At 36.0% G+C, this 23129-nt stretch overlaps 3 protein-coding genes across 6 annotated transcripts; 2 read left to right on the forward strand and 1 right to left on the reverse strand.

Annotated features, from left to right (window-relative positions):
* The first annotated feature begins 1342 nt into the window (after nt 1–1342).
* On the forward strand, nt 1343–16806 carry LOC110616161 (WAT1-related protein At3g28050). Of its 3 annotated transcripts, none has more exons than XR_002488155.2 (8): nt 1343–1702; nt 1834–1896; nt 2018–2131; nt 14274–14505; nt 14585–14743; nt 14963–15114; nt 15294–15494; nt 16385–16806. XR_002488155.2 is itself a non-coding variant. In XM_021758504.2 (8 exons), the coding sequence occupies exons 1-7, from the start codon at nt 1524–1526 to the stop codon at nt 15455–15457; spliced, it is 1068 nt and encodes a 355-aa protein (XP_021614196.1). In that variant the 5' UTR covers nt 1349–1523; the 3' UTR covers nt 15458–15494; nt 16385–16806. The 3 variants fall into 3 exon arrangements, 2 of the variants coding, with proteins under 2 accessions (XP_043812820.1, XP_021614196.1); XM_021758504.2 differs by having other exon boundaries at nt 1349–1702; nt 15289–15494; XM_043956885.1 differs by lacking the exon at nt 14585–14743 and having other exon boundaries at nt 15289–15494.
* An 885-nt stretch (nt 16807–17691) lies between these two features.
* On the forward strand, nt 17692–21416 carry LOC110616367 (WAT1-related protein At1g70260). Of its 2 annotated transcripts, none has more exons than XM_021758771.2 (8): nt 17692–18107; nt 18194–18256; nt 19647–19763; nt 20015–20264; nt 20371–20529; nt 20625–20776; nt 20867–21074; nt 21197–21416. In XM_021758771.2, the coding sequence occupies exons 1-7, from the start codon at nt 17908–17910 to the stop codon at nt 21015–21017; spliced, it is 1092 nt and encodes a 363-aa protein (XP_021614463.1). In that variant the 5' UTR covers nt 17692–17907; the 3' UTR covers nt 21018–21074; nt 21197–21416. The 2 variants fall into 2 exon arrangements, with proteins under 2 accessions (XP_021614463.1, XP_021614464.1); XM_021758772.2 differs by having other exon boundaries at nt 21201–21416.
* A 451-nt stretch (nt 21417–21867) lies between these two features.
* Nucleotides 21868–22763, reverse strand: LOC110616368. Its single transcript, XM_021758773.2, has 2 exons — nt 22522–22763; nt 21868–22421 (listed from the first exon to the last, which is right to left on the reverse strand). Exons 1-2 carry the CDS (start codon nt 22697–22699, stop codon nt 22087–22089), a joined length of 513 nt encoding a protein of 170 aa, XP_021614465.1. The 5' UTR covers nt 22700–22763; the 3' UTR covers nt 21868–22086.
* Between the last annotated feature and the right edge of the window lie 366 nt (nt 22764–23129).

Below are 23129 nucleotides of genomic sequence, written 5' to 3' on the forward strand. Positions count from 1 at the left end.
TAAACTCATCACCAACTGACTTTTTGAAGAGCTTATAATCACTACCCATATTCCATTCACTTTCATCATCACTATCCATCACATTTTTATCTTTACTCATACTGCCTTAAATTAATAAAGAACAAAGAAAACTAGCAAATATGGTGTTAGAAATAAAAACACTCAAGCATTTGCACTCTTACCACTTTTTTGCTGATTCTTCAATTGCCCTTCAGAAACTAAGGTCAACCAACCAACCACAAGTTTAAAGAAACAATGAAGAAAACCTAAATAAAGAAGAAAGCGCGCAGAAACTAGAAAGAAGACACTGACAATTTGGAAAGTAACGTGCTACTTGAAAATTATCACCTAGAGTATAAGTACAAGCAAACAATACTCTAGCAATGTCAAGTAAGCAAAAACAAGTTTAAACAAAAAAAAAAAAAACAGAAACTTAGAATTCAAATGAAAACGAATTTGGACAAAAGTTTTAATTTAACTCACTTTAATGCAAATTAAATATGGATCTATTTAAATCTACCCAAAAATGCAAGTATCACAAAACTCCACAAATAGAATCAGAAAATAAAAAAATTCCACTCAATTCAGCATCTGGATGAATTTTTTGGTCTTAAAAGAATGATTTGATATCAAATCAATTTAGATGCAATTGCCTTAAATGTGCCCTCTAGGAAATAGGCGGATTTTTTTTTGTTTTCTAATCTGGATTTAACCCAATTCAATTTATCTTAGGATCTAGGGTTTTAGAGTTTTCCTTTTTTTCCTTATTGATTTCGGTGAAGTTTGAGTATCCATTACTGCACTTTCTTGATTATGAACCATCTCATGATCTCTTTTGGAAGAAAAATTTGAAATTCATAAAAAAAAAAAGAAAATTTCAAGGATTACTCTTGTTTGACAAAAAAAATTGCCTTTGCCTTGATCATCCTAACGTGGCCGAAATTGTGATATACTTCCTATTTCATCTGTATTGCTTTAGTTATCTCAATTGATGGTTGTAATTTATGGGAATCTCTGATATCAACTGACGTGGAATCCTATGATATAAGTCTCAAACCCACATGCACAAGTAGATATGAAATCTAAAAATTTGATAAACCTACCTCCTATGATACCCCACACGTAGAGAAACTAAAACACCAATGATAAAGGATTTAGACGATAATACGACGAACGTCACAATGATAAATTAGTCACTGTGCTCGTTTCAAAAAAAAAAAGTTAGTCATTATGCAATTGATAGAAGCAAATCTCATTCTTAGTCAAAGTAATAAATGCCAAAAGCACAAAAAAGAATTATGAAAATTTTTAATTCCACTTAACCATTTGTTTTTGTTTTCCTCTTTTTTCTTCTTTTGTCGAACACCTCCACTTGTCAAACCTGGAATCTTTGATCCTTGATAATGAGACAGAAATTCCGGCCAATAAAATTCCTGAGATCGGGTGTCTTAACTGGGACCTGTATATTCCTCGAGAGTAGTTACGTTGTGTGTTGACTAACTAGAGAGTAAAAGAGAGTGAAAATGGAGTTGAAAGTTGCATTGCCTTTCGTGGGGATGGTAATGGCAGAGTGTGCCCAAGTTGGGCTTATAGTAGTAAGCAAAGCGGCCATGTCTAAAGGCATGAGCAGTTTCATCTTTGTCTGTTACTCTAATGCCCTCGCCTCTCTCATCCTTCTCCCTTCTTCTTTGCTTTTGCACAGGTACTTTGACTTTCTCTCTCTCTCTCTCTCTCTCTCTCTCTCTCTTTCTCTTTCTCTCTCTCTCACACACACACACCCTTAAAGTAAATTCCCCTTTGCATGCACTTCTATTTTTTGAATTTGTTTTGTAGATCACAGAGGCCTCCTCTTACCTTCTCAATTATCTGTGGATTCTTCTTGCTTGGTCTATTTGGGTATGCTATTTCAATTCGTGATTGAAACTTATTTTGTGGGTTTGTTTTTGTTTTAATGATTTTCTTTTTCGCTTTACTGGTAAATCTTGTTTTGGGTCTGATTGGTATTTGTTTAATTCAGTTGCTTGGCACAGTTTTTTGGGTATGCTGGGATTAACCTCAGTTCTCCTACGCTTGGCACAGCCATGCTCAATCTCGTCCCTGGTTTTACCTTCATGCTTGCTGTTGCATTAAGGTTAGGTTTTCCTCTTTATTTTACTGCAGTATTAGTTGATCTGGTTGCAGTGAGTTGTGGTCACCAGCTGTAGTAACAGAAAAGTACCCCAATGTTCTTTCTTTTATGCTGCTGATGGTGCTACTGTGTAATTCAAGAAACAAATGCCATTATTTATCTATTTAATTCAGATAGAAAATACGGAAATTTACTTTAAACTCATTGGTTGGTCTATCGGTCTTGATAAACACAGTAAAATATTATGAGATTTTAAAAAATCTATTAATTAGTCCTTCTATTAACTTTAGCTATATTTTATCATTTAGTCCTATAATATTGAAAAACTCATTAGTTGGTCATTCGATTATCTTCGTATCGAGATATTTTAGATTTTTTTACAATGTTTACAATAAATGGAGAAACTAATTAGTGGATTTTTTAAAATCTCATGAACGATTGAATGTATTTTTCAAAACTAAAGAACTAACCAATGAGTTTGATAGAATAAAGTGCTTAAAAAGATTATAAAGATCAATCAAACAGAGAAATATGGAAGAGAAGATAGAAATGCTTTCACTTCCTTTCACTGAATGCCCAGCTTTCCAGGATTACAGTAACTTTGGCCCAGCAAAATGCCAAATACAAGCAAATCATTCAAAACATACCTCTTAATTCTCCTATTACAATTATTTATAGACATACAAAGGAATATTGCATACCTGTTCTTTCTTCCGCTATTTCCGCAACTGATAGAATCTGGGTAACGGACTGTCCTTTGTGAATTTATTCTCCTTCTGGGCATTTTTCCTTTCCCAAATAAACTTTCCATGAGCCCGGTTTCCTATCAATCCATCCTTTCCTTATGGTTTGGTCCATAACATTGCCTGCCTCTTGAGAAACAACCTTGTCCTCAAGTTTGAATTGAGGAAACTGATTCTGAAAATCCATGACATTAATCCAAGTGGGTTCCTCCTTAGTTCGTCCTTTTCACTGAACTAGAACCTGCGGTAGGAGTTGCCTTTTTTCGTGACTTCTTCGGACATCTAAAATAGCAACAGGTTCAAACGTTGGTACCTCAACATCCAAATTAGTTGGTAATTCAGCTATGACTGCATGATTGCCGACTACTCATTTCAATTGTGAGATGTGGAACACTGGATGTATATGAGCTTCTTCAGGCAACTGCAATTTATAGGCAACTAATCCTATCTTAGCAAGAATTCGAAACAGCCCATAATACCTTGCTGCTAGTTTAGGACAGATTGGGGGGTTAAGTGATAACTATAGTGAGGTCGAAATTTCAAAAAGACAGAATCCCCAACTGAGAACTGAACATACCTTCAATGTCGGATAGCTGCCTTTGTCATACGTTGCTGAGCTCTCTCTAAACTATACTTCAGCTGGGCTAGGATCTCATCTTTGTCCTTGAGTGTTTGAGCTACAGCTTCAACTCTTATCTCTCTTGTCAGAAATTTAGACAACGTGGTTGGTGGTTTTCCATAAACATCTCAAAGGGAGTCATCCCCGAAACTGTGTGAAAATTGGAGTTATACCAATACTCAGCCCATGTCACCCACTTGCTCCATTGTTTGGTCTGCTCTGAAGTAAAACACCTTAAATATGTCTGCAGACATCGGTTTAAGACCTCTGTTTGGCCATTTATTTCTGGGTGGTAGATAGAACTCATTCTCAATCTAGTCCCTGTAGGTGGAATAGTTCCCTCCAGAAGTTGCTCAAGAACAGGGGATCCCTATCACTGATAATGGAGCGAGGCATACCATATAGATGGATCACTTCTTTAGCAAATAACTCAACAACCATTCTTGCCGTGAAAGGGTGTTTTAGGCTTAAGAAATGAGCATATTTAGATAGGCGATCATTAACCACCAATATGCAATCAACACCATAGGATCGCAGCAGCCCAATAATTAAATTCATGCTGATATCTTTCCAAATTGATGTTGGAGTAGGAATTGGTTGCAACAACCCTCCTGGACTGGTTGCCTCATACTTTTGTTTTTTTGACAAATTAGACACTCAGCTACAAATTGTTGTACTGTTTTCACCATATCTTTCCAGTAGAGATTCGAAGCTAACCTTGTTAGGCCTTGATTCTTTCCTCGCTCAATTGTTGTTGTTGTAAACTCAATAAAGGGAGCTCTGACTTTTTAAACTTGTTGAGAGAGTTCAGATCTCAATTTAGATGAAATAAATATGCTTGCTTTATTGAATAAAAATAAAGGTCTTATATAATGGAGGTTCATATAATTATAATACTCATAATTAGAGAAGAAATCTAATACAAACAACTATTAGACAAAGAACTCCGAAGATAAGATAACAAAAAATCTAATAACAAATGTATAAGATAAGATAAGATACTAGAGATAAAATAAGGTAGCAGAGATAAAATAACAAATAAATATAATATGTTTATTATGGATTTAATCTATCCATTATCCATAACATCACTCCCCTCCTGAGGAAGGAGTTTGTCCTCAAGCTCAAAGGTGGAATATGCGGCCGTCAACTAACTAATAGGTGGAATATGCGGCCGTCAACTAACTAATAATTTCCAAACTTGGCTGTCTAAACCAAAAGCAATAACTCTACGCCCCTTTTTATCATCGCCGGAAAAGCCAACTTACCAAAATTTTGTTGGCTACTACTCATATATCTTGGTTCTGGTTTGCCTCCCTATTGAAGGTGTGAACTACTAGTTCAAATATTTGCAGCTCATTCAAACGTGATCGTTGTATGAAGGAATTCAACTTCTCTGATAGAATTTTTGAATCACCCATGATGATCGACTTTTCTTTTGCTTTTTCTGCTAAGGTTAAATGCTTAGCCCTTGAAGCTCATATCTCTTTGTGTTCATGACATTGTTGTTGATACCGTTTTTCTTTATTCTTTCCTCGCCCAATTTTCGTTGTTGTGAGCTTAATAAAGGGAGCTTTGACCTTTTAAACTCGTTGAGAGAGAGTTCAAATCTCAATTTAGATGAAATAAATCTGATTGCTTTATTGAATAAAAATAAATCTCTTATATAGTGGAGGTTCATACAATTATAATACTTCTAATTACAGTAGAAGTCTAATACAAGTAACTATTAGATAAAAAACTCCTAAGATAATAACAAAGAATCTAATAACAAATGCATAAGATAAGGTAAGATACTAGAGATAAGATAGCAGAGATAAGATAACATAGCATAGATAAGATAACAGATAAATATAATCTGTTTGTTATGGATTTAATCTATCTGTTATTCATAACAAACCTCCTGTAAGTTCTATATACTCCTGGATGTCCACCTGTTGGGGTTTGAATGAAATTCTTCTAACAGCAGGTTAATTGTGGAAGATTTTGTAGGAAGTACCAAGTGCACTTCATAAAAAAAGTCTCCCTTGATCGAGATGTTATTGAGAATTCCTTAATTTATTTCTTTCCAAGGCAGTAACAATTTTAGCAAGATCAAGATCAGGATCTTTATGGACCTCCTGATCTATATAAATGCATGTCAATCCACTGCGGCATAGTGATGGCCCGACACTCCATCTCCTTCCCACAACGTGACAAGGCATTTGCAAATTGCAACTGTATTCGTGTTTCTAGCCTTGTAATAAATATCAAAATCATACCCCAAGGGTTTTGCTATCCAATGCTACTAGGCTGGAGTTGTAATTGGTTGTTGGAGCAAGTGTCGAAGGCTCTTTTGGTCGGTATATTCTGTGAATTATCTCCCCACGAGATAAGGTCTCCATTGCTGGATTACCAAGACTAAAGCCATCATTTTCTTTTCATAAGTCGACTTAGAGAAGGACTGATCTGATAATGCTTTGCTAAAGAAGGCAATGGGATGTTTGTTTTGCATCAGAACCGCTCTTAGTCCTTTCCTGGATGTATCACATTCCAACAAAAACTGTTTTGAAAAACCTGGCATAGTGAGTGTCGGAGCAGATATCACAACCTTTTGAAGAGTGAGAAATGCGTTTCTTGCCTCATCATTCCACAAGAAGTTGCTGATGTTTTCTTTTTTGAGTAATTGGTTTAGGGGTTGAGCGATCTTACCATAGTCCTTGATGAATCTTCTACAGTATCCCGTTAAACCCAAAAATCCTCGAACTCCTTTTACCAATGATATTAAAGGCGCACCAAAGGCGTGAGGTGAGCAACGCGATCGACACATTGCCTGGAACCACTTAAGGCAGGCGATCTTCCAAAGGCGGTGATAGGCGACGTGAGGCACACCTAGGTTCAGGGTGCACCCAAGCACACCTCAACAAAAGCCAGTGCCTTTTAATAGAAAATGCCATTTTTTTGAGCCCAAACAGTCTCAGTCCCGTGGCAAACCAGCCAAAGAAGAATAAGAAAAAGAAGAAGCAAAATTATTTGGTTAGTTTACCCTTCCTCCTCCTTCTTCTCCTCCTCCTCCCCCTTGTTGGTTGCTTGTTTGCAGGAGACTTTCTTCTTCTCCTCCTCTTTGGCTGCTGGTTTGCATGGGACTTTCTTCTTCTTCATCATGATCTTCCTCTTCTTCTCCTTCTTCTTCTGGTTTGATCATTTTCTCTGGTTTTCTTCTTTTTTTCTTTCTTTCTTTCTTTCTCCTTCTTGCTCTTTAGCTTCTTGAAGACATGCACAAATTTCTTCTTGCCCCTAGGCTTCTTCTGTTGTGACCTTGGGTCTGGGATCCCATCACGAGTCTGTTAACCATGAAGTCAAACTTGAAGGCTGTAGCCTTGGCCTTCCCTCGATTCCTACCTCGACCAATGGTTACAGATGTGAGCTTGAAAGGAGCTCTAACCTGGAACTCGTTAGGAGGAGAGAGGGAGCTCAAACCTCAGTCTAGATCAACAATTCTGCTTATTTTATTTCATAATTTGGTTCACCTTATATAGGCGAGTACAATCAATAAGTATCAGAATAAAATCCTATTATAAGGAAATGATTTGAGCAAATCTAGAAACAAATAAAAGGAGATATTAGCTGCAGAAATCAAGTCCTTAAATTCTGCCAATGATCAATCAGTTCTCTTCCTGACATCCACAACATCACCCCTGTCCTGGAGAAAAAGCTTGTCCTCAAGCAAAAAGGTACGATAAACAACATGGAATTGATCCAACGGCTCCCAAGTGGCGTCTGTGTCGGGTAGGCTTTCCCAATGAACTAGCAATTTCCAAGTGCCCTTATGTAGAGCAAACTTGTTCCTCCATCAAAGGAGGCAACATGTGTAGAGTAGAGGGGGGCACACCCTTGAAGGGTTTATGCAAAGAGACATGGAAGACATTGTGAATCTTGTTAGAGGGTGGAAGAACCAATTGGTAGGCCACAGAACCAATGCAAAGAAGAACCTGGAAGGGGCTATAGTAATGTGGAGAAAGCTTGTTGCCGGGTCGTCCTACCCAAACATAATCACCAATGGCGAATTCGAACTCCTGGTGACCCTTGTCATAATGGGTTTTCATGCGAGTCTGTGCTTGTTCCAAACGGTGATAAATTTCAGCAAGAGCAGCATCCCGATCCTGTAAAGTGATGTCAATTGCCTCAACACAAAAGGAACCCGAATCATAAGAGAGCATCCGAGGGGAGTTACGTCTATAGACGACTTAGACGAGAGAGGTTTGGTGGGCAGTATGAATTCTATCTGACATTTCGACTTATCACCCACAAAGCAATGTAATTATATTTCAATGGTGCGGTTCACCACCTCCGTTTGCTCGTACGACTAGGGATGATAAGTGAAGGAGAAGGCCAACTTGGTACCACATAAATAGAACAATTCTTTCGAATCGAATCGGTTTGATTTGGTTTGATTGAGTTCGGTTTAATCTGTTGAGTTTTTAGTTTTTATATTTTATTTTTAGTGTTCTAAAATTCAATTGAAGTATTTCAATTTTGGTTATAGTCTAATCTCCATATGTTATCAATTATAATATACTATTGCTTACTAATTGGTTTGGTTAGAATTTATCGATTTTTTCTGGTTAAAATTGAACTGAACTGAACCGAAATTTTTAAAAATAAAAATAATATATTGTTGCTTAATAGTTGGTTTGGTTCAATTTTATCAATTTTTGCTTACTAAATCTGAACCGAACCAAAATAATCAAAATTTTTAAAAATAAAAATAAACCGAAAAAAATAAAAAAAATCGAACCGAATTTCTAAATTAATTCGGTTCAATCAATTTTTTCGGTTTGAATCAAATACAGCTCACCCCTACATTGTTGCAACCATCAAACCCGGTGAAGAGCTGCCCCTTCCATAAAAACCAGCACTAAAGACACCTTCATGTCGGGTGGAGTTCTATTGACTGCAAAAAACTGGTCCGCTCTGGCTAGCCACCCCGGATCTTGCCTATCAAACATGGGTAACTCCACCTTCTTGGCGGCTAACTGAACTTCTATCGGATCCAACATACATGTAGGTGGTTGAACTAACAGCAGCATTGAGACCCTGGTTGACTATCGTTTGTGAGTCCCCTTCATTACTTGTATCTGTGCTTTTCCCTTTTAAAAGGGTTGCTAACATTCCCTCTATACTGTCAAGCTTCCTTCGGGTCTGTAAAATCTCTTCCCACATTCCATGGGACTTTTGTTCCTGTTGCTCCCGTTCCTTCCCTAACTTTAGGATTCCTTCTATCGCAACTAAGCTCTTTTCTATGGAATCTATTTTGGACTCCATTCTTGTGGTCGGACCAATTTGATAGAATAAAGAGCTTAAGAAGATTATAAAGATCAATCAAACAGAGAAATATGGAAGAGAAGAAGATAGAAATGCTTTCACTTCCTTTCACTGAATGCCAGTAAGTAACTTTGGCCCAGCAAAATGCCGAATACAAGCAAATCATTCAAAACATACCTCTTAATTTTCCTATTACAATTATTTATAGACATACAATGGAATATTGCATAGCTGTCCTTTCTTCCGCTATTTCCGCAACTTATAGAATCTGGTAACGGACTGTCCTTTGTGAATTTCATTCCCTTCTGGAATATTCTCCTTCTGGGCTCTTTCCCTTTCTGAAATAAACTTTTCACGAGCCCAGTTTCTTATCAGCCCATCCTTTCCTTATGGTTAGGTTCATAACAGTGTTTCCCTATACGACAAGGACCAAATAGTAATTTTTTCTAGAAAATATTGCTTTATTTTTCTTTCTTTAAGAATTAGAATTTTGTATCAGAAGTTGCCAGGGATTATTTTTATGCTGTTAAAAGAAAACATGGCATGAACATTGACATGGGTGTATTGACTGGACTAAAGAGTTACTTATCTATGCAATCACTCCATCATTTCTACCATCTACCCATCTAGCTCCGCAATAAACTAGTATGTCAGCAAGAACATCCATTTGGAAATAGCAATGTGCTTGGTTCTTTCGTCCTCAAGTACCTAATCTTCCAGTATTTGAAGCAATAATGACTGCAAGTGTTTCACCTGCTTTATCTGTGAGGCATTTTGAAGAATGTGTAGTTTTCTCCAGCTAATGGAGTTCTTTCTTTAAGTTGCAACATGCAGGGAGATCTAGTTCTTAAACACCAAACTCTACCCCCTCCTTTTTTCTGGTAAACACCTTAAAAAAACCATGATCTTGTTCCAGTCCCATGAATTCTAAAACTTGTTGCTAGCATGATAAGGTCTTGAAACATTGGTTTCTTATTTAGTTTAGTAAATTCCTCTTATTGGCCCACAAATATTTATGTGTTTTACATAAAAGTAACAGAATCAGAATCTCCTTGTTCAGCTGTTCCTTTCTTTTTCTCCCCTTAGCATGAGCTAATTTTATTGATTATTCCAATCTAAAGGATTTTTTCTTCATCCAATATCTCTCTTATTTTCAAAAAGAAAAAAGGAACAAAATTAAAATAAACAAGAAAATGGTTAATTATTGTAGAAGGATAATATTTGTTGTTGTATTTCACAATAGAGATTACAATCTATTTATACATGAGAGAGGGTATCTAAATAGGAAGGAAAATCAAGTCTATGATTATACAATCCCTAGGATTAAGCAACTGATCCATCTATCAATATTTACTTCCTATATTAGCATATTTACTTTCTATAACTTATAACACTCCCCCTCAAGTTGGATCATAAATGTTAATCATGCCCAACTTGTTACATATATAATCGACTCGAGTCCCATTTAGAGCTTTAGTGAAAATATCTCCTAATTGTTCTCCAGTTCGGATATGTTCTGTTGATATTATCTTCTGTTGATATTATCTTTTGTTGAACCTTTTCACGAACAAAATGACAATCAATCTCGATGTGTTTGGTCCTCTCGTGAAATACTGGATTGGAGGCAATGTGGATAGCTGCTTGATTATCACACCACAACTTAGCAGGCACCGAATTTGAAAACCCAACTTCTTCCAACAGTTGACGTACCCACAAGATTTCACAAACGGCTTGTGCCATGGCTCGATATTCAGATTCAGCACTAGAACGGGAGACCACATTTTGCTTCTTACTTTTCCATGAGACCAAGTTACCTCCCACAAAAACACAATACCCAGTAGTTGACCTCCTATCAACTTTCGAGCCTGCCCAATCAGCATCAGAAAAGCATTCAATATTTGAGTGCCTATGGTTATCATAGAATAGGCCTCGCCCTGGGGCCCCTTTAAGGTAACAAAGAATCTGTCCCAGAGCATCCCACTGGGCAACAGTAGGAGAGGACATAAACTGACTTACCACACTCACTGAATATGCAATATCAGGACGAGTCACAGTCAAATAATTCAGCTTACCAACTAATCTTCTGTACCTTCCAGGATCTGCAAATGGCTCACTGTCTTCTGTGGTAAGTTGAAGGTTAGGGGTCATTGGGGTACTACAAGGCTTAGCTCCCAATTTTCCTGTTTCTGCCAACAAATCAAGAACATATTTTCTTTGAGATAAGAAGATGCCTTTCTTACACCGCATAACTTCAATTCCCAAGAAATATTTCAAGGAACCCAAATCCTTTGTATAAAACTGTGTTTTAAGAAATTCTTTTAGGGATGTGATGCCAGCAATGTCACTTCCTGTAATAACGATATCATCCACATATACTACAAGCAGAATTACTTCACTATCAGAATTTCTATAAAACACTGAGTGATCACACTTACTCATTTTCATTTCAAACTGTTGGACCACCTCACTAAACCTGCCAAACCATACTTGAGGACTCTGTTTCAAGCCATAAAGGGATTTTCGAAGTCTACAAACCTTACCTGACTCCCCCTGAGCAACAAAACCAGGTGGTTGCTCAATATAAACCTCCTCCTGAAGATCACCATGAAGAAAAGCATTTTTAATATCCAGTTGATGCAAGGGCCAATCATGAGTAGCCGCCAAGGAAATAAACAATCGGACAGATGCGAGATTGGCAATTGGAGAGAATGTATCAGAATAGTCAACTCCATAAGTTTGTGCATAACCTTTGGCCACTAAACGGGCCTTGAGGCGAGCAATAGATCCATCAGGGTTTACTTTTACTGCAAACACCCATTTGCACCCAATAGCCCGCTTTCCTGGGGGCAAGGACATCAACTCCCAAGTACCATTAGTGTCAAGGGCCATCATTTCCTCTTCCATTGCAGCACGCCAACCAGGATGGGACAAAGCCTCAATAACAGTTTTGGGAATTGAAATAGAATCTAAAGTAGTGACAAAACAACGAGAAGAGGAGGATAATTGATCATAAGAGACACAAGATGAAATAGGATAAGTGCAAGTACGTTTACCTTTGCGAAGAGCAATGGGCAAATCCAAATCAGACGGTGAAGGATCAGTGGGAGCAGGATCTGTCGACGAAGAAGCAGGTAGCGGAACGGAGTCAGAGTTCTCTAAGCGTCTGGAATACATATGAAAGATGGGAGGGCGACCTGGCACATGAGCGAAAGGTGTAGGAGTAGTCTAAGGAGACAAAGAGCGAACAGTGTATAACAAGAGGTCATCTTCCTCCCCCTCGGTGTTATAAACAGATGATGGCGGAAAAAATGGAGTGGACTCAAAGAATGTTACATCCGCAGACACAAGAAACCGATTCAGATCAGGAGAAAAACAACGATACCCTTTCTGACGTCGAGAGTAGCCAAGGAAGACACATTTGAGTGATTTAGGATCCAATTTAGTAACCTGTGGACGAACATCACGAACAAAACATGTACAACCAAACATACGTGGCTCAATAGGAAACAAAGATTTAGTGGGAAACAAAATGTTATAAGGGATATCACCATGAAGGATGGAGGAAGGCATGCGATTGATCAAAAAACAAGCAGTGGATACAGCATCAACCCAAAAACATTTAGGTACCTTCATTTGGAATAAGAGAGCTCTGGCTACTTCAAGAAGATGTCGATTTTTTCTTTCAGCAACTCCATTTTGTGAAGGAGTGGCAACACAAGATAACTGATGAAGAATCCCTTTTTGTAACAAATAAGATTGAAATTCCCCACAGAGATACTCTTTAGCATTATCACTTTGCAATATACGAATGGAAATATTGAATTGGGTTTGGATTTCAGCATAAAATGCACAAAAAACAGAAAATAATTCTGAACGACTCTTCATTAAAAATAACCAAGTAGTACGAGAGAAATCATCAACAAAAGTAACAAAATACTTAAAGCCAGACTTAGACACAACAGGACAAGGACCCCAAACATCTGAATGTACTAACTCAAAGGGAGACGAAGCCCGTTTATTGACTCGAGGCAGTGTAGGTAAACGATGATGTTTGGCAAATTGACAAGACTCACAATCTAGAGTAGACAAAGAATGAAACTGTGGATATAACTTCTTTAAAACTGAGAGAGAAGGATGCCCCAAACGACAATGAACATCAAAAGGTGTTAAACGCGTGGAGCATACCAGAGATTGAGGAGATCGAGGTAGTTGCTGATCCAAGACGTAAAGACCCTCTGACTCACTCCCTCTACCAATAATCTGCTTCGTCGAAAGATCCTGAAAAACACAGTGATCAGGAAAGAATGAGACACAACAATTCAATGCACGAGTGAGTTTACTAACGGAAAGCAAATTAAATGCGAACTTAGGGAGACATAACACAGAGGATACAGAAAGAGAAGGGGTTAAGTTGACATGACCAGAACCAATGATAGAAGATTTAGTGCCATCAGCAAGAGTAACATAAGAAGGCGATGTACGAGACTCAAGATTGGACAAAAGGGTAGAATTACCTGACATATGATCGGTAGCACCAGAATCAATAATCCATTTTGAGGATGAAGACACAAGACATGTAGTAGAGTTACCTGACTTGGCAATTGCAGTGATAGAGGAGGAATTAGAGGATTTTAGAGATGTCTGGTATTGGACGAATTGTGCATACTCATCTGCAGATATCAAAATTCCTTGATTGGAAGATCCATTCAATTTGTGTTCCGTGATTTTAGTCATCATAGGAATCACATCAGTTACGGTGGTGGTTTTCACTTCAACCATGATAACAAACCCAAAACGACAGCAACAAAAGAAACACAGAATCAGAAAACAGTACCCGGCGTGAACAGTACCGATGAACAGTACCACGTGAACAGTACTCGTGAACAGTACCGTGAACAGTTCCGATGAACAGTACCGATAAAAACACCTCCCCCAAAACCCGAACGGCAAATAAACCTCAGATCTGACAAGGGAATGATGTGGCGGCTCCAGCGATGGTGAGATCCAAATATTACCCGTTATGGGTAACCCAAATAAACAGAGCCCTAAGTCTCCAAAAAAATTTTTTTTTTTTTTCTTAAAAAAACTTTGACGGGAGAGAAAAATTAAATCTTTACGAGAAAGGCTTTGATACCATGTAGAAGGATAATATTTGTTGTTGTATTTCACAATAGAGATTACAATCTATTTATACATGAGAGAGGGTATCTAAATAGGAAGGAAAATCAAGTCTATGATTATACAATCCCTAGGATTAAGCAACTGACCCATCTATCAATATTTACTTCCTATATTAACATATTTACTTTCTATAACTTATAACAATTACTAATAGAAGCTCAACTGTTGTGTTGAAGGTCAGTTATGCTCAGAATATGGGAGCAAAGCCCTTTTTGAAACAATTCCAGTGATATGCTGCTTGGAATGAAATATTTACTGCAATAGATGAGCTGAAATTTATTCAACTATTTGGTTTCAGGATGGAAAAAGTTGACTGGAGAACCTCTAGAACTCTAGCTAAAGCCATGGGAACCATAGTATCAATTGGAGGGGCATTCATTTTAACTTACTACAGAGGTCCACCGGTTTTGATGACACTCTCTTCTTTGAACGCCTCTCCTCAACGTTTCATGCAATTGTCAAATTGGGTTATTGGAGGATCGCTACTTGCAGTTGATTGTGTTATGGCTTCTGCATGGATCATCATACAGGTGAAATTTCTTAAAACCTTATGGAATAAGAAAATCAATTGGAAATATGTGATATACTTTTGAACTCTTAATCTTTCAGGCATTGATACTCAAGAAATACCCAGCAGAGCTGATTGTTGTCTTTTTCTACTGCTTCTTTGTGACGATTCTGTCTGCAATAGTTTGTGTGGTTGTAGAAAGAGACCCTTTTGCTTGGAGCTTAAAACCTAATATAAGATTGGCTGCTGTTTTGTACTCGGTATGCAACTAAACTTCATTTATTCATGATGTAGATAAAGGAACTTATCATGGTACTGGAGTTAATTTACATGCTGCATCTGACCTGTGGATAGTGATTTAAGCTTTAATATGTCAAAGTATGCCTTTTTTTGGCTATGCATTTCAACTTTTCACTTCTAATTGCTTTATAGGTGCTAGTCTAACAGTGACTTTAAACCTTTAACAAGTGACATTGTAGGGAGTTTTTGGGTCGGCATTCCAAGTTGGCATTACTACATGGTGCCTGCGGCAGACAGGCCCTGTTTTTGTTTCTATGTTCAAGCCCCTGGGCATTGTCATTGCGGCTGTTGCAGGTGTCATCTTCTTAGGGGATACCTTGTACCTTGGGAGGTATGGTCCTGGTCCTGGAATTAAATTCTTTGTTCTTTTTTTGGCTACTACAAGTTGATATATTTGGACTTTGAGTTCATCATGCTATTGAATTATATTTATTTCTTTCTTTTTATATTTTTGCAATCATTTTCATATTCAAGTAGCATATCACTTACGCTAAGAATTTTGCAGTATAGTTGGAGCAATTGTGATAGTCACCGGGTTCTATTTGGTGATGTGGGGAAAAGCCAAAGAATGGGAGATGGGTGTGGATGCTGTAGTGAGGAGCTTTGAGTCAAGCAGCCAAAAAGTCCCTCTTCTGCAAAGCTCTATTGAAGAAAATAGAAGTGTTTTGCAATGACAAAAAAAAAAAAAATTCCTTTTGCCAAACCAAATAGGTAATTTCCATTTCCTTCTCCTAGAGCGCATGCATACATGCAACATTAAAAGGAGAATTTGTGATCAAAGTTGCTTTTGCATTGTTGTGAAAACTGAGGGGTCAGGTACTTTGTGCTTGTCTTATGCTTTGGGTTCAACCCACTGGAGTATGGATCACTCTCATGAGTCATGTGTGGATTATGGTCTAAGCAAGCCTTTGCCTTTTTCAGCCTAAGGTTTGGGTTTATAGTGTTGATAGTTTAGTTCAGTTGGTGAGTTAGCACCTGTGAATGAGTTATAACTGTTAGCCAATTTAAAACAAGTTGGCTTAAAAAAACTCATAATCTTCAGATTATGCATTTGCTATCGTATATACATTCGATTAATGTCGACTGGAGTTTGTTGTTATTACCAACCAAAGTTGCTTCTCATGATTGGGGACAATGCTCAATTGATAATTCCATTTGATGTAATGTAGTTTATAACCATAACAGAATATCCTCTTGTGCCTGGAATTCTCCCCGTCTCTGTCCCCCTATCCTTGCTTTTCATGTTGAACTAATACTTAAAGATGTTGCAAATTGAAAATTGTTTTAAGCAGAGGCATCTTTTATGTCCCCTGAATTCACTTGTAGCCAAATTCATGTGAACATTTCTTCCCCCCTCCCCCTTGTGCGTATCATGGACCAAGAATCAAGAGGCATTATGCTAGATAAGTGTCTGATGTATTTGACGCCTCTGTTCATGAGGAGGCAACTTTGATCATTGACTCTATCCTAACAACATTGAAGTAATCAATGTGTGGCAATACATTTCTTTGTCAATGTGTCGGTACTTTTCTATAGTTCCTTCTCTTTGATTTTATAATGAGTTTGTCTTGAGTCAATTCATTTTATATTTGATTTTGCAGATGAACTTAATACGTCTTCAACTTTTGAATAAGCTCTTCCTCATATGTTTTACCCAGAAAGGAGGAAGAAGTCCGCAAAGAATATATAAGGTACTTTGTTTGTCTGTAATAGAACTAGATATGGAAGGCACGTTCAGAGATCCAAGCATGTGAGAAAGGCAACTGCAATGGCTGTGGGCTCAATAACATTGGCTTTGATTGAAAGGAAGTCTTTGTGCCTGAAAGCAGCTTAGAAATTGGTTGGTAATAAAGTGAGAACTCGACAGTTAGGCTAGGGTCAACTTACTGTCTAAAGATGATATTGAAAATTTCTACATTTTCAACTTATTTTTAATTAAAACACTGTCTCATGACTAGATCACCGTCATGACCAGCAGCATTGACATTCAATTTGATATAGAACATAGAGTTTGCACGCGTGATACACAGGTTTCATCATGGTCAATGGATATGCCCTTTTTAGCAGCTCACATTCCTTTGACCTCCATGTCCAAATAAAGAATATTAATCTGAAGTGAAGGAATGATCATGATCTGGACTCTGATGCAATCCCTTATTAAAATTTTGTTAACCATTCTGATGCACCAGTTAACGTATTTGTCATAAATAAAAGAAACATGCTAATAAGGTCTGAATACTTTTAGTGTATCTGTTTTTTCACCTGCATTAACAAAAAATACTTAAAAATAATAAGTATTATAGTGTATCTTTCGTTCATATTGTTATATTACTAAATTATATTCTTGAAATTCATAATTTTTCAAAAAATATAAATCAAATTATTATTAGTAATAATAAATTTTCCTGAAAAAGCGGTGCAAGCCACCGATCGGACAGATTGTCTGGGCGCCGTAATTTACAAACGGTAGACGAGTGTGGTTGCAGGCAGAGTTGATTCTTGAATCTAAAATAATTCCAAACCAGGAGCGTGGTATCACAAGAATCTGAAAGGAAAGAAAATTAGGTTTTGGGTCCATCTTGTTGATTTTTACAGAGTAGGTGGACCAAAAGACTAATAATACTCCATTTTGAGTGGGACCCTTTTCAATATCCACCACACATATCTTTCAGCTTTTGGCCATTACTGATTTAAAAAATAATTAGAAAATAATAAAGCAAGAGACGAATTAAGGTAAAACAAGTGCAGCACTTGAACTGCTTAGATCATCATACACCAAACAAATCAATATCTATGAGAACATGTATGCCACGTCACGTCTCCCCCTTTGTTTACAGCTTGAGGCATTAACGAGTCGCTTTTTCTCCTTTTGAGTAGCCTCACCAACTTGTGAAAGGGTACCTCTTTTCTTTCTCATCTCACATCCTCAATCATAACTTCTTGTCACAGACCAACCATAAATAGAGAGGGATACTGGGAGAGAGAGATGGAGACGTTTTGCAGAGTATTATCTTGCTGTTTTAAGACACAAGAGAGAGAGTGAGGTAGAGAGCTTACTGCTAATTCTGTCTTGATCAAATAAGAGATCAAGAATCTTGTTGTTTGAAAGCAGACAAAAAGAGAGATGATGGGTGTGAGTTATAACGTAGGAGAAGTAGCTCCATTTGTAGTGATGGTGATAATGGAAGGTTGCACTATAGCACTGACCATTATGGCCAAGACGGCCATCTCCGGAGGGATGAGCCCTTTTGTATTTGTTTTGTATACAAATGCTCTAGGTTCTATTATTCTCTTCCCTTGTTCCTTCTTGTTTCACAGGGAAAGGTCCATTCTCTCTCTCGATCGCTTTGCTAGTTTGCTTTGTTCACTGTGATCAGCTGCCAACTTTTTCGTTTTCTGGTTTTCTGCAGGGTTGAACAGCTACTCTTCACCTTACCTCTTCTCTTGCGACTCTTCTTCTTGGGTTTCACAGGGTCCGTTCTCTCTCTATCTCTCTCTCTAAAGCACATATATTTCTGTTTGTTACTTATAGAATCTCAAATTATAGAAGGAGCATGAGAAATGGTTCAAGTTCATGCATTCAATAAATTAGACATAGATTCTGGACCGTTTTAAATGGTTCTACTGAGTCCGCGGATGCAGAAATTTAAATCAGTAAATTCAATTTCATTGTTTCAATGAAAAATTCTAATTTCATTTAATTTATAAACATTTTATTTATATATATAAAATTTTCAAATTAAAATTTAATTTTAAATAAAGCAATAAAAAAATTCACATGCATGAAATTTTGTGAATTAATTTATTTTTAAAATTTTTTTAATATGAATTATATAAACTATTTTCTGTTAAAAAATTATTTAATTTTAATATTTTATTGTATATTTAAAATTTTAAATATAATCATTAATTATTAAACTAATATTTTTCATTAAATTTTTTTTTTAATTTAAATAGTTCATTAAATGATGTAACGGTTAATCTTAAAATTATTTTTTTTATAAATTTAAGATTTATTTTTTAAATTTAAATAATGCAATATAATTTCAATTACGTAAACCAAAATAGATAAAAATAACTTTACTTCTAAATTAAATATATATTTACACTCAATAATAGTGCTGATTGTGATTTAAATTTTTCATATTTTATTAATTTATAAGAAAATTATTATTATTACATCATTGAAATTTTAAAAATTTTATTAATTTACATTTGTATTAAAATTACTCAATTAAAATATTTATATATTTTATAAAATTAAATTATTTAATTCATTTGTCAAAATAACTATTAATGAACTTGTTTGACCATTAATAAAAAAAAAATAGTATAGATATTTAAATGTATTAAACTAAAACTCATTAGTATATTAGATATTTTATTGATTTAATATTAAAAAAAATATGATATCTATTTTGAAAAATAGACTATAACTTTCAATATTTATGTTAAACTTCTAATTATTTGACAGGATCCTTTTTTTTTTTTCTTTATGAGAAAAATTACATAGAACAAGGATGGAAATATAATTGTAATTAATATTTCCTAATTTATAACTTTTGATTAAAATTTAGGAATTAAATATAATTTATTTCAAAGAAAACAAAGTTTTTTCTTCCCTAAAATGAAAAGAAAATAAAGGGTTTCTTGGTCCATACGAAAAAAGATAACTTTGGCCCATTGACTGTTCCCTCTTTAGTTGGGCAGCTCAAATTAAAGTTGAAATACAATAGGCAAACTTCAAACTTCAAAGGGCCATGAATAATTAAATTTTAATTATTTTCATATGGATCACTGTAATCAATAATTTCGTAATTGTAATTCAATTACCTGACATGTATGAGTTTATATCTTATGTAGGATAGCTTTGTCTCAGAATCTGGCATTTGTGGGTCTAAGCTACAGTTCACCAATAGTTGTATGTGCAATGGGCCTTCTGATCCCTGCCTTTTCCTTCATTCTTTCCATTATTCTCAGGTTTGACCTCATCCCTCATCCCTCTTTCTTCATTACTATTTGTCCATTTTCACATACAACAGATTTTCAACTCTTGGGCATTAAATCACTAGTAGTAGTATCATCAACAGACCTGTAAAGTCTCTAGATTGAATCATAATCAAAGCCAATTGAAAAAAAGGAAAAGATAAACAAATAAATAAACAAAAATCATGTAATAAGATCCATTTATCAATACCACATGTTGCCCACCGATTAGTTTAATGTCTCAGGATGAAAAAGCTGGAGTGGAGTAGCTCAAGTTTCCAATTCAAAGTGCTTGGCACCTTGATATCAGCCATAGGAGCAGTGATAGTAGAACTTTACAAGGGTCCATATATAAGAGAAGCTTCATCTTCGTCTCTTAAACTCAAGCAGAAACAGCACCTATTTGTTTTCTACTCAGCACCAGACCGCTGGGTTCTTGGTGGTTTATTGCTTGCAGCTTCTTGTTTATGTAATTCAATATGGAATGTTATCCAGGTAGAATTCTTTTGAGACGTCTAGTATTTTTCTGATCTAGTTGTGGATATCTATGCTTTCCTGTACATAAAATCTTTCTTCTTCTTCTCCTATTTTATTTGGTCAGTTGGGAACTGTGAAACAATATCCCCAAGTGATGAAAATAGCCTCTTTTTATAGCTTAGCTGGGACTATTCAATGTGCAATCTTCTCTTTGATTGTAGAAAGAGACTTGAATGCTTGGAAGATAAAGCATAACATGGATCTACTTCTCATTGTTTTGACAGTAAGTGCATCATAGATATTGTATTTTGCTTTGATATTCATATTCTCAATAGCTATATATGACCTTATTGATCACTTTATCTGGTGCAATGATAGGCAATCTTTGGGAGTGTTATTCGTAGCAGTGTACACATCTCGTTTACACGCATGAAGGGCCCTTTTTACGTCCCCTTGTTTCAGCCATTTAGGGTTTTTTGGGCAACCTGTTTTGGCGTCAGCTTCTTCGTAAATAGCCTTCACTACGGCAGGTTGAAAAAAACAAACGTTGTTTCTCTGCATGAAAAATGTGGTAGGCTTTGTCGACATTTAATTATTAACTGTCTATGTTGATGGTGCAGTGTGATAGGAACAGTAATATGTGGAATGGGATATTACACAGTAACATGGGGACAAACGCGAGAAGATGAAAAACGCAAAAACTTTGACGTTGAAAGAGCCAATTCTTCTGAGGAAAAGGTCCCTCTTCTGCAACAAGATGCAGAAGTCTAGAAGTTCTAGGCAATTAAAATACTTTAGAAGAGCTCTTCTGCAAAGAGTCTTTCATAAGTAAGCAATTCTGATCTCTTTTATCAAACATCATTGTTACATTAACCTTGCAGATTTACTTTCTGTCTGAGGATTCCTTCTTTTTATCAGCTAATATGTCTTTTGTATTTGTTTCCTGAAAGATAGAAGTTGGAGGCAGGTACATGGGGATCTGCAGCAGCCTCGTTCAGCAAATGTACATTTTCTTGTGAATAAATTAAACTTGTAAAAATTGGAAAACCAGTGTGCTGTATTTTTGGACATTTGAAACTGTTCTTTTATTTTCTTGATTGCTTGGAAGATGTTTTTGAATTTTCAAGTGATTCTACAAGATATATTAATTAATTTCTTCGTCTTGTTTTATTTACCTAATTAATTAAGTTGATTTCTTGGTGACTCTCTCAAGTCTCATCAGTACCGACTGTACATGCTCCCTTCGGATGCTGCAATAGTTAATCCAAGAGTGACACTGAGAATCGGATGGAAAATAAGTGACATACAAACATTCCCAAAGATAAAAAGGAATCCACTTTTGAATTTGATGCGTATATTGCAATCAAGAATCTGTCATAAAAGGATTTCTTGTAAAAGTTTAAATTTATGAGATACGTGTACATATGTTAAAATTTTCAAATTATGTATATATTTCAATGAATTTTATTTTTTTATTTTTTTGAGGTTTTTAAATACCAAAAATATTGGAGTCATTTTATTTCTTTATTTTTTGTTTCAAATGGAGTCTTTTTATTTCTTTTGTTATCTTATTTTGTGTTGTAATCCTCAAATTTCCAGCCTGGGAAACATAAGGTTGAGATAGATGAACCAGCTAAAGCTGGAATCTATTATAATTAAGACAAATACACAAGTGCAGAGCATTAAACTCACAAGCATAGGGCTCTGCTTTATTTACTATGCCACATGCAGTACATAGCACAGAACCACATGCATATACTCGCATCTAGCGGATATGCATGGATCGAGGAGTGCAGAGCAGGGCTCTGTTTTATTCACGTAATCTATTTATATATGTGCTTTAAGATGCCTGTGCTTGCAATTTAGCAGCTGCAGCAAAGTTAGCTGCGGCAAAGTTGAAGGATTCACTTTGAACATAGTAATCAACTTTTGCCAGGGTCTCAGATGCAATCTCTGACATCTCTTTGTCAACACTAATAGCATCTTCTTCCTTATCTGATGTATAATTATATGTCCAAGTCCATGACACCCATTGATCTCTTGGGTAACGTATTACAGCTTTGAAGTTGGTCACTGGAAACCTAGTGAGAATATCACCACCAGTTACAGTGTAAGCAAACTCTCCTCGATCGTTTTTAGTGATAGTCTCAGTCGATTTTTTTATATTCTCAGCCCCTACAAAGAAAGCAAAAAAAGAAAAAATCACCAACGCTAATGCTTAACTGCTAACTCATAATCAGTTGTTAATATATGTAAAATGGAGGCGTGTACTTACTTGGGCCATAGGTGACATGGCGCACATTACCATTTTTGGAATCTGATGAAATTGATAGGTATAGCGAATTAGCAGCTTTAGGGAAATATTTTTTGGAGTGTTGAATATAATTCCAGAACATGTCTGGGCTAGTCCTTATCTTAACTCTAACTCCACCTTCTGCACTGACAACCGACATTTCTGCTAACAGAGAAACAAAGCAAATGAAGAGACAAGTATTGGATGATGGATATGGGTCCAGAGCTAACATACACCGCTATTTATAGTGCAGCAGGTGATGGGCAACTGAGAAGCCTTACCAAAAGTTGATAAAAGGTCTTTTTTTCTTTGGGCGAATAAAGGGAAGGAACAGAGAAAGCATGAAACGGAAACATCAAGATGATTATGTTATGCGCAATACCACTCCCTACATATTTTCAGATTCGGATCGGTGGTAGGTAAATCTAAATAAATACGAGAGATTTTATATTTTATTTTTTTAGTTTTCATTTAAAAAATTTATAATAATCACTTAATTTTATCTTAAATTTACGTTATTATTTAATTAAATAATTAAATTTTAATTAATAAAAATTAATTATTAATATTTAATACTGATATTAATCGAT

Source organism: Manihot esculenta, chromosome 5 (genome assembly GCF_001659605.2).
Source record: "Manihot esculenta cultivar AM560-2 chromosome 5, M.esculenta_v8, whole genome shotgun sequence".
Lineage (NCBI taxonomy): Eukaryota > Viridiplantae > Streptophyta > Magnoliopsida > Malpighiales > Euphorbiaceae > Manihot > Manihot esculenta.

Coding starts and splice junctions, on each gene's coding strand:
- LOC110616161 (XM_021758504.2), top strand. CDS start 1,524: ATGGAGTTGAAAGTTGCATTGCCTTTCGTGGGGATGGTAATGGCAGAG. Junction 14,744..14,962: donor TGGCTGCTGTTTTGTACTCG/GTATGCAACTAA, acceptor GTGACATTGTAG/GGAGTTTTTGGGTCGGCATT. Junction 15,115..15,288: donor GATACCTTGTACCTTGGGAG/GTATGGTCCTGG, acceptor AGAATTTTGCAG/TATAGTTGGAGCAATTGTGA.
- LOC110616367 (XM_021758771.2), top strand. CDS start 17,908: ATGATGGGTGTGAGTTATAACGTAGGAGAAGTAGCTCCATTTGTAGTG. Junction 18,257..19,646: donor TTCTTCTTGGGTTTCACAGG/GTCCGTTCTCTC, acceptor TATCTTATGTAG/GATAGCTTTGTCTCAGAATC. Junction 19,764..20,014: donor ATTCTTTCCATTATTCTCAG/GTTTGACCTCAT, acceptor TTAATGTCTCAG/GATGAAAAAGCTGGAGTGGA.
- LOC110616368 (XM_021758773.2), bottom strand. CDS start 22,699: ATGTCGGTTGTCAGTGCAGAAGGTGGAGTTAGAGTTAAGATAAGGACT. Junction 22,422..22,521: donor CCATGTCACCTATGGCCCAA/GTAAGTACACGC, acceptor CTTTCTTTGTAG/GGGCTGAGAATATAAAAAAA.